The following is a 10475-nucleotide window of genomic DNA, read 5'->3' as shown; positions in this document are numbered from 1 at the left end:
ATGGCTGGGGAGGTGAATAAAACCTATTTGCAAGGATGAACACCAAAACCAGAACGTGTGACTTCTGAAGTCTCTACATACGAGACTGCCTGGCCTTCCTGCCAAATCACTTTCTTTTCCTTTTGCCTCTAGCTCTGATGCAGACCCTCAACATCACAGGAGCGGGGGTGCTGACACTGGAGTAAGAAGATGCTCTCCTTTTCTGTGTGCTTATCTCCTGCCCTCTCTGAATGCCCAAGACCACTCTCACATACTATTGGAAATCTGAAAGAAGGATTGAGTTTATTTAAGCCAAAATCACTAAGAGCACTGGAACTCTGCTCAGTCATTAACTGGTGAGTAAAGAGCGCTCAGTGAGTCACTGATGCTATTATAAACACTTTCTTCTAAAGGCTGTAGAAATGCAGTAGGGAAGCGGTGTTCCTTGAAGTCACTGGTAGTAGCTGTTTTCGTCTAGCAAGATCTCTGCTCCATGACCTGGGACGGCTCTGTTCCCCCTTCTCCCTCCCCCGTCTGCCCCCCAGGCACCTGCCCCCTCAAGGCTGTGGCCCCTGGGGCCAGGATCTTCATGCCACTGGGGCCCAAGGTGACAACTCAAATGCATCTGCACCACCCCCATGACCCTTCCCCTTCTTTGTGGTTGTACCTTACATTAAGTCATTTATAAAGGTTAATGCATTCAGGACAGATAAGCTTTTACCAGATTAATTGATGCTAAAGACACCAGCCAACAGCAAGGAGTTGCTCAGTGCCACCCATAATGTGGTCAGCGCTGCATGCAGCACAGCAAGACTACTCCTTGGCCCCCTCAGCCTACACAAAGCCCCACTCCTGCCTACCACCGCTGTCACCCAGAGCTTCCCGTGAGCTCTACACCAGCTGTCACCCCATGCCTGCAGACGTCCCTGGCCCAGCCCCACTTCCAGCACAACCGCCCTCCCCTCCGCTGCTCTAGCACATGCACAGAAACTGCTGCACTCCCGTTGTGAGCCTCCATTGCCATCCCAACCTCTTCTGACCCCCTGGAGCATGAGTAAGGCCACACAGAGCTGTTAACACTTGGGACTGGCTGTGGCCATCACACCAAGCCTCTTCTTCATTTGCTGCACTTTGCTGCCAGTCCAACCCGTCTCCATGCTGGCCCGGAGCCATCACCTGCTGCCCATCTATGACAGATCCACACACTGCCCTCATACCTTCTCCCAAGCCCCTGTGAGCTCAGACTCTTTGCATCTTATTTTTCAGCTTGTTGGCTGCTGCTTCTTCTTCTCCCAGGTGCCATCTTATCCTCACCCTTGAAAATGCAAAATGCAAACCAGCACAAGAAAGGCCAGACCTGCTCCCAGCCCCACAGGAGCAGGTTTGCACTGGGGGGCCTTCCTTGTCCTGGCACGGCTGTGACCAGCTGCCTGGCCATGGGTGCGGGGCTCCAGCTCCTGACAGGTGCACTTCCCTGCAGCCCCACCAGCCTCGATGGGGAGCAGGAACTGAGTGGTGAGCCCGCCAGGGCTGCCATGCTGATTACTTCACACAGAGAAAAATGAAAATGCCAAAACTCTGGAGAGGAGAGAAGGAAGAGGAAGGTGCATTGGACCACAGAAGCAGGAGGCAGTGATACTTGTGCACACCAAGGGGGCTGAAGAAAGCCCTTCTGCTTTCCACTCCTCTCAGCCCTGCCTGCTGGATCAACCTCTGCTCTGTTCTGTTCTGCCCTCCCCCATGTCATTCCCAGGCTCCAGTGCTAGATGCTAAGATAGTCCCATTCAAAAGGATTACAAATTACTGTCTGATCCACTAATTAGGAGTGGAAGATGAGCATGCTTCTGACAGTGATGCTTAGCAGCCATATAGAAATTGCTCTGAAGGCAGGGAGGTGCTGCAAGCACACAGCAGCATGGAGCTGCATCTGCTCCATGCCAGCAAACCCAGGCCCGCCCCACTAGTCCCGCTCCCTCCCTCCCTGGGAGGCTCTGCTGGATGCCCAGCTCCTGCAGGGAGCCCTGCCTTGCTGCAGATCTCATCTGGCTCTCCAGGATGTCTCCAGGCCATTTGGCTCCTATCCCCACTGCCATTACTTTATATTTATTTAACAAAATTAAAACCTGCTTAGTGGGGCCAATGTAAGGCAGGGGAGACAAATTGAATCTTCACACTGCTCCGAGAGAAGGGCAGCCTGGTGCCAGGCTGGAGCCACCTGTGCTGTCCCTAGGAGGACACAGACCCTCCTGCCCTCCTGCTGCCAAGTCCCGCAGGGGCACAGCAAGCGCTGCAGGCTGTTTCCGCCTTCCCTGGAGCTCCCCCCTTGTCTCCTTCTCCACGTGGCTGCACGTTGCAGGGCGGTAGCAGCTCTGACTGGGGAAGGACTGCAAGAGGAAAGCCCAGCCTGGCCCCTCTGCACTTTGCTGGGATGCCCTGAGGGCTGTGGAGCAACACAGTCCTTGTGTGTGCAGCCAGGCCTGACTGCACCCCAGAGAGGACAACTCCAGCCCCGAGGCCAAAGTCAGGGCTTGAAGCCGCACTCATGCACGTGTCTTGGGTGATACCCATCATGTGTGTGGAAGTCTTCTCCGAAGACTTCCTCTAGACAGTGTCTGGAGTCCAGACACAGCTCTTAGACAAAGAGGTACAGTGGAGATGGTCTTGCCCCAACAGGAGCCCTTGCTGTCCCTAGTCAGGGTCTTAAGAGTCCTGTGTAGACTCTATGTAGACTCAGGGTCTTGTAGTCCTATGTAGATCCTTTCCTATGTAGATCCTTATGGGACTTGCCTCCTTTCTCCTGGGCTGCTTGCTCCAGGGCAAATAGTACATCAGGTGAGTCCAGGACCATCTCAAGAGCTGCTCTACAGCTTTTGCCTTCCCAAAAGCCATCCAAAGGATGGTGTGCCCAACAGTGCTGACTCACACTCCCCAGCATCACACCCCTTCTAAAACCCAAACCACTGATGAGTACATAACCACCACCTCAACTACCTCCAGAAGGGCTCCAAGCTGCATGCAAAGACTTGCCATAGGAGAGATACAGACCTCAAAAGCATTACCCACACGCTCAAGGCACAAAGGCAGATGTACTCCTCCCCTCCACCCCAGTATGACCCTGATGGGACTCGATCCAAGGCCCAGCCTGGTGGTGACCCAGGAAGGTCTCCTACCCTGCACGGCCTGTCCCCTTCTCTTGCTGATGGGAGACCATCTCGCTTCTGAGCGTGCAGCATCTGGGTGAGAGCCCCAACACCTAGAGAGGCAGCTTCTCTGCAGAGATGAAGCTGGACAGTTTAAGGTATTACTAGACTGAGTAACAGTGGTATTCGGCTCTTCCAGCTCTCTGCCATGCTCCCTTGCAAGTGATGTCTTTGCCGGTCCTCATCCTGCCATGTGGAAGCCTGGGGAAGAGCATGCCTCACCCCTGCTCTGCTCAGCAGTCTTTGGGTCTTATCCTTCTCATTGAAATCCAATAATCTCAGTCAGATTTTTTTCAGGGAAGGATGCACCTCTCCATCAGACCATCTGGGCTCCATCCACCAGGAGGACCTTGTCTTCTTCGCCAGCAGAGGTTCTTTTCTATGATTCTTCCAGTTACTGATGGAGCAGGGTCTGGGTGGCCTGGGTTAGACTTACTGACTCCTTCCCAGGCTTGGTCTTTCCCATCACTAAGGGGAACAGGAGAGTCACAGCCTGCTTCAGATACAGGATAACACTCCTGAAACCTACAGGTTTGGGCTTTTTCCTCCCTCCTTATTCTAACTCCTGTGAATTCCCCTGTATCTGCTGCTGAAGTGAAGGTGCCAGAAGACAGCGGGGTGCCTGGGGCCAGCCTGCCTTGCCTGGAGGAAAGGACAGAGCCACTCTACACAAACACATGAAGCTGACCAAAAAGCCATCCTCTCACATCTGCGGGAAGAGGGAAGACCAGGAATGGCATTGGCAATGAAAATGACATTCTTTTTCACACAGGTGATGCATGCTGGGTCTCTGCAGGTTTTGTGCTGGGCCAGTGACTGCACTGAGCATCAGGGAGGGATGGGGCCAGGGGCCCTCCTTAGCGGGCCTGCACACACCCACTGCCTGCATGTTGTGGAGCACTGGGACCCTCTTGACAGGTTTCCCAGGCTGGGTCTCTGACCAGTTTGGCTCTCCAATCAAATATGCCTTTTCCCTCCAGCCCTGTCCATCCTGAGGAAGTACATGGCCAGACCACGCACCATGGAAGCCACCAGCAGCATCCAGCCCCACTCCCACCTCTGCTTTGCTCAGCTTGGTGGGGCAGGGGAAATTCTGGTGTTTCCTATTGTCCCTTCTGCTCTGGGGCCCCATCGAGGGTTGCTACAAGCCATGCTCAGACATGTCCCTGTGCCAGCATCGAGGCAGGAAGGCCCTGCCTGCACCTGGCTCACCCAAGGCACTCTGCCAGCACCGCACCTCCCAGGGCCAGAGGTGAGTGAGGGCCCCTCCTTGCACCAGCCTGAGGTTCCCTGAAGGCCACAATGTGCTGTGACTTCTTCTCATGGAAAAAAGTCCCATTATTCCCCTCATGGGGTCATTTCCTTGCCTGGGGGGAAACATCAAAACAACTGCCCTTCTCACTCCTCTTTTCTCCCACTGGTTATGTCCTCCCAGGCTTGGTGGTGACATGCACAGCAGCTGTGGTTGTGGCCCACATTGTCTGCTAGAGCTGTTGGCAGTGGGACTGCTTCTCTCCCACCAGGCCTGAGCCCAGACATCAAATTGAGGCAAATGTTCTCTGGTGGGAAGGGGACAAAGCCCTGCTCAGGACAGTCAGTCACTGTTGTATGTAGCATGTCTGGAGAGAGAGAGAGAGACTGCTGTGATCCTCCCCAGTGCAGCTGAAACATCTCCATGGAGAGGCTGCAGAAGTTTGCAGGGATGAGCAGAGTCGGCCCCTGTCTGCTCCTGACCCTTCAGCCAGAGTCCTGTCAGTCTCCATCCCAGCTCTGGATCTGCCCACAGCTCTGCGCCTGCACTCCAGAGGGGGTGGGATGGGATGGGATGGGATGGGCAGCACTGCGGCAGTTGGTGCACAGCTTGTCTTCTGTGCACGGGGTCACACAGCTGTCCCCCCAGAGTGACCCAGGAGCCATGGCTGACCTGCTAGAGAAGCAGGCAGTGATGCTGTGTGGAGACTGCTTCTGAGTGAGCGAGTTAATAAATCTGTCCTCAGACAGGAGACTGGGCCTGACTCCTGGGGAGAGCAGCCTGAAAAGCTGAGCACCTCATCTGACGTATGTAAACGTCAGATTTACACCTTTGCACCCCTCTAAGACAGGGAGGTTAAAGCAGCTTTACTTCTCCAGTGTCAACCAGTAGACCAGGATAAACATGTACTTGTGGAAACAGGATTCAAAACCCTTTTCTCTGTCTGAAATTTGCCTGCGTTTGTAGAGACTTCGGCTGTTTCTGAGGCAGACTGTGGCAGAGGTAACACAAGGGATGCTCCTAGACCAAGCTCCATGGGGAGCACTCACAGATCCCAATCAGACTCGGACAGGAGCACATGCTACCAGGAGTCTGCACTTCTGGAGCTACCCCAGAATGGCTGCATGCATATTTTCAGGGACATGGAACTCCAGGGGCAAGGCAGATGTTGTTTGGGATGTGAAATAATGACATACAGAACCCTTCCTCGTTCACCCACAGGGGTTTGGATCAGCCTGTGTAGAGCCTCAGGTGCTGATCTGTGCTCAGCTCCAGCCAGCATCACCTCATCAGCCTCTCTCGTAAGTCAGCAGAGTCTACCAAAGACACCAAGCCCCAAAGCAAAGGAGAGAGGACATGGTTGCCTAGACCCGCAACTTCTTGGAGTAGCACAGGGAGCAAACTGGCTGGAACTCGTTGCCTGGAAATGGCTCACCTTCAATGGGACAAGCAGGCACCGAAGTAGAGCTGCCTGGCTCCCCTGGGCCGTGGTGGCACAAAGACCTCCTCAGCGTGCTGCGCAGAACAGGGTGTATCGGCTAATTTTATCAGCTCTGTCCCACAAAGAGGATCTGGGAGACAGGGTGCCCTATTTACATGGCCTCTGGCAGCTGCAATGCTGGTGCCAGCCTGTCCCTAACCCAGGTGCCATGGTGGCCCCGCATCCTTCGGGCCTATCATCTGGAGGAGGGGAGTAACTGCTCCCCATCACTCACATCTCCACGTCCAGGAGGCAGTGAGGCACAACCCAATCCCCAGTCTGGACATTTGCTGGCTGTTTTGGAGGGAGGAAGACGGACTAGGTCAGCATCTCATCAAGCAGCCTTGCCCCATCCCACCCTCCAGCCCAGGACTGGGAGCAATCTCACATTGACACAGAGGTCCAAGCATCAGGTACTCAGGGAAAGAGTCCTGGGCAGTCCTGCAGTGTGAACGCACAAGGAAGATGGTGCTCATAGCCTGAGCGGATGCGTCCTCACCTTGCACGTGGTGCCAGTAGCCACATGTCCGTGTCCACCTCTGAGCCTCACCAGGTCAGGCTGTGGCAGCCCTCTCCCTGCCCAGCACTTGTCATCCCTCTCAGCTCAGAATCTGCTCCATGAGATCTTGCCACCTGCAGCCCCAGCTTGGGCCAGGATGGGTTGTAGTGAATGGCTCATGCCAAAAGCCTGGCTGGAGCCATCAGGAGGTACCTGACATCTCAGAACAGGGGTGACAGCATCAGGTCTATGCCATGAGCATGGGCAGGGGAGGCAAATACCTCCCTGTCCTTAACAGAAGAAGCTGAAGGAACACACTGGCTCCTGGGGTTATTCTCATCCTTTGAAGGAGCCAGGCAAGAGGACCTGGCAGGAGCCAAAGGTGCTCAGGGTTGACGCTGGAGCAGTGCATGCAGACAAGGGGGTCCTGACAAGTTCGTGGATCCCAGCCATCACCAGCCACCCTCTTCTCATAAGGGACCTCTGGATGCTCCAGATAGCCAGAAACCTGCTGAAATAGTGCTGGAGGTTTGGCCACTCTGTGGATGCTGGCAGGATGTTCAGCCTTCCCAGGAGCTGGCCTTGCGGGCTCCCCTCACGGCCCTGTGCACCCCACTCCAGCCATGGCTTTGGGAGCCCCTTCTGTTGGGCTGCCAGTTGCATGTGCGTTGCATGGCAGAGCCCTGCACTGCACTGTGGTGGGGCACACAGGAGAGGGCTCCCTGCCAGCCCCAGCCCAGGGCTGCCCGAGGACTGGGGAGCGGCTGGAGGTTGCCTGGCCCCTGCCACCAGGCTGATGGAGGGACTATGGGCTGAGAGCGGCTGGGGTAGCGCTCCTCACCTGACGTTATTTTGGTTGCTAGGTGATTAAATCATCCATCTGCTTATGACAGCACAGGAGAGCAGTGAGTCAGTCCCCTTCGTACAAGACAACAAAGGGTTTTTCAACTCCAGCCCACCTCCAGCCCGTCTCCGGGCCCTGTCCCTTCCTGCAGGACCCTTGCATGAAGCCCACACTTGGGCATGTGCAAGGGGAGCAGGCTCGTGCACAGCACCCTGGGGCAGGGCAGCTGCCAAGGAAGGCCAGCTGTGGACAGGGCTGTGGACGTCTTCAAAAGTGCTTCTGGTGAGCAGGACCTCCTTGGCATCCTGAAGAGCATGGCTGGATGGTGGAAGGAGCGTTTTCCTTAATCGTGTCTAGAGTAACTTAAAAGGTATCAGATCAGCCCCAGCAGAAGCAAAGGGAGGTGTGCTGCTAGCTCACCGGGCGGCCTGGCCCCTGGCAGCCCAGCACGGCCACCCCAGAACCTTCCCCTTCCACAGGCTCAGCACTGTCACCACAGGGATGTCGCTGACATTGCACTTGTGGGACGGCTGCGACTGCCCGCGCTGGGAGCGGAGCCCAGGGAAAGCCAGCAGGCTGCTTGGTGAGAACGCAGCAGAAAGGCAACAGTTTGGGGAGAAAATAACATTTCCATAAAGTGTTCGAAGTCTTTTGGAGGAGGAAAGTGGGATGGGAGAGAAAGAAGAACCACTGTGTGTGTGTGTGTGCATATGAAAGAGAGTGACAACAAGAGCCTCCCTCCCCACCGAGAAGAAACCATCTCTGTTTCTCAGGTTTTGGAGAGTGTTGAGACATGGTGAAGTTAAGGTTTTGCCCACGAAATGTGCGTTGAAACTCATTTTCATTAAGAAAGCTCTGAACCACATACAGCTGCTGCACAGACCCCTCTGCTGCCAACAAGCACATACTAGGCTGCAGCACCAGCTGCTGGGTGAGGGTCTGGAGGCTGCTGCGCGCCCCAATGGAGCCCACTGGATCCAAAGCCCACCAAGGTCGGTGGAAAGACCCCCATGAGATGCAGGGGCCTTTGCAGGGGCTTCCGTGGCCACACAGAGCTTTGCAGTGGGGATGGAGCTGGGAGGGCATCCCAGGGGCTGCACACCCCCTGCCCAGGACAACCCTGATGGAGAAGCCCTGAAGCAGTGTGGGGAGCTCTGCGCTCCACAGGGACGGTGCAAAACCACAGCGGAGCAGCTGGGAGCTGCCCATCACTGACTCATTTACCTCCTGCAACTGCAGGTGAGAAGCACAAAGCACTCCCTGCCTGCCACCTCCCTCCAGCCCTGCACAGCCAGTGCCAGGTTCAGCCAGCACTGGGCAACCACAGCGGCACCCCAAGCCAGCACCTAGCACCGCAAAGCCTAGATCCAGATGGGAGCTGGGTTGGTGGCTGCCCCACTGCTGTCCCCAGTGCAGCCTGTCCTCCCAGGTCCCCCAGCAGCTACTTCTTAGTGCAAAGAGACTCATTAACGAAGTGGAGAAGGAGGAGGAGCAAGCTGAATGGGTCTGTCCTAGGGGACAACACAGCGAGGAGGAGGAGGAGAGCACTCAGCGCTTGATCTCAGGATATACAGCCACTGGAAGAAGAGGAACAACCATCCAGAAAATAACTGGGGAGGAAAGGATGAGGGGCCCAGCTGGCCCACTAGCAAATGTGCAAGCAAAGGTGGAGGCAAAAGATGGGTGGGCAGGAGGAAGGCAGCGAAGGGAGGCAGCCTCCGGAGCCACACAGCCACCTCCAGTGCCCCATCCACAGCGACCTCCACCGAAAGGCAGTTTGCTGAGCCAGGAGGCAGAGGGAGGCCTGCAGAGCCCCAGGTGCTTCTTCCAGGAGGTGCCTGCTGCATCACAGGAGCAGCCTTCTCGAGGCTGCCTGCTCCATCTGTGCTCCCTGCCCTTGCCCTTGGCTCTCTCCTTCTCATAGGCACCAGCGCTTTGCCGGGTCCCCAGTGCCCTGGCTTGGCACGGCTGCAGCTCACCAGCAGCATTGCTGGGGGAGGGAGGAGGACAGGCTGGGCTGTGTGGGAAGGACATTTTTCTTCAGCGCATTGGTTCTCAGTTTCCAATCTGTCTCTGCAAGGGCCTGTCCACTTTGCTGTCAGCGGCGCTGCGGGGTGGCCATGGCCAGTGGGCCCAGTGCTTGGCAGCTGCCGGCCACCAGCCCCAGACCCCCAGGAGAGGTGGCTGTGTGTGTCACACGTGGGCAGCGCCAGAGGCCACCAGGGACCGGGAGCAATGGGTTAGGGAGGTTTCTGTCCCCAGCTTATAGCTCGAGAGATCAGGATCTCAAGAACAAGGGTTTCATGGCCACCAGCTACACGACAGCTGCTCCTCCCAGTGTCCCAAGCAGCAACCATTTCCAAGCCCCAGGGAGCCCCAGTGTCCAAAAGCCTTCCATTCCCACATCATGCAGCTCCCCATGGCTCAGAGCCCACAACCTCAGGGCAGCCACGGCCACCTCTGCTCCTGTGCTGGATGACCCTGCCATGTCTGAGGGGGATGAGAAATGGAGAGGAAGAGGGTGGGACAGGGTCCAGCACATCATGTGCTGGGCTGCTGTCTCCTCAGCATGCCGCCTTCAGGGCTCAAACCCCACAGACAGACCTCTGTGACCCTCTGGACCAGGACAACCAAGTAAAGATGCCAATGCCTGGCCAGACCCAGGGAATGGCTGAAGAGCTCAGGTGCCCTATTCCTGCCCAGCCCTCCCTTGGTGGGGAATATGTGCCTGGGCTGCCTGTCTCAGGGAATTCATGAAGGCCAGTGTGGTAAACAAGGTGCCGAACACCCCCCAAGGCATGGGACTAGCCATCCCCTCATAGCTGTTCCGTGTCAAAAGGATTAATCAGACGAAGGAAATGGTGAGGGAGCGTCAACTTCATTCCTGCAGTGAAGAAACTGTGCCATTAAAATCCTCTCTCCTATGACACACACTGAGCCTATTTCAGTAATAGTTTGGCAGGGGAATAACATTATGGAGCCTATAAATACCTCGTGGGGTGCTGCTCTGCTGATGGAGCAGCAGGACATGGCCCTTGCCCACCACGGTGCCAGTCCCAGCAGCCTCACGGGGAAGGCCCAGCCATCAGCAGAGCTGGCAGCTGCCTGGCCCTTCCTCGAGGGTAGGGGACCCAGGACACAAGGACAGAAGGATGCCTTATGGCCGGGCTGTCCTGGGGCAGCTGGAACATCCCACTGGCTGGGCGATAGCCGTGGCTGGC

The 10475-nt window shown here is 56.2% G+C and overlaps 1 protein-coding gene across 2 annotated transcripts; it reads right to left on the bottom strand.

Annotated features, from left to right (window-relative positions):
• Positions 1 to 347: 347 nt before the first annotated feature.
• On the bottom strand, positions 348 to 9717 carry LOC121078870. 2 transcript variants are annotated; one of them, XM_040575461.1, is made up of 2 exons: positions 7735 to 9717; positions 348 to 7537 (listed from the first exon to the last, which is right to left on the bottom strand). In XM_040575461.1, the coding sequence occupies exons 1-2, from the start codon at positions 8719 to 8721 to the stop codon at positions 7355 to 7357; spliced, it is 1170 nt and encodes a 389-aa protein (XP_040431395.1). In that variant the 5' UTR covers positions 8722 to 9717; the 3' UTR covers positions 348 to 7354. The 2 variants fall into 2 exon arrangements, with proteins under 2 accessions (XP_040431395.1, XP_040431396.1); XM_040575462.1 differs by having other exon boundaries at positions 7266 to 7625; positions 7735 to 9182.
• Positions 9718 to 10475: the final 758 nt, after the last annotated feature.

This window comes from Cygnus olor, chromosome 16, assembly GCF_009769625.2.
Source record: "Cygnus olor isolate bCygOlo1 chromosome 16, bCygOlo1.pri.v2, whole genome shotgun sequence".
Classification (NCBI taxonomy): Eukaryota; Metazoa; Chordata; class Aves; order Anseriformes; family Anatidae; genus Cygnus; species Cygnus olor.
Note: the sequence above shows the minus strand (reverse complement) of the source record. Positions and strands in the feature narration are given on the sequence as shown.

Excerpts from the sequence above, each read along its gene's own strand:
- LOC121078870 (XM_040575461.1), bottom strand. The coding sequence starts at position 8,721 with ATGAGTCTCTTTGCACTAAGAAGTAGCTGCTGGGGGACCTGGGAGGAC. Across the intron at positions 7,538-7,734 it reads CCTGTGGTGACAGTGCTGAG|CCAGAAGCACTTTTGAAGAC; the intron begins CCTGTGGAAGGG and ends AGGTCCTGCTCA.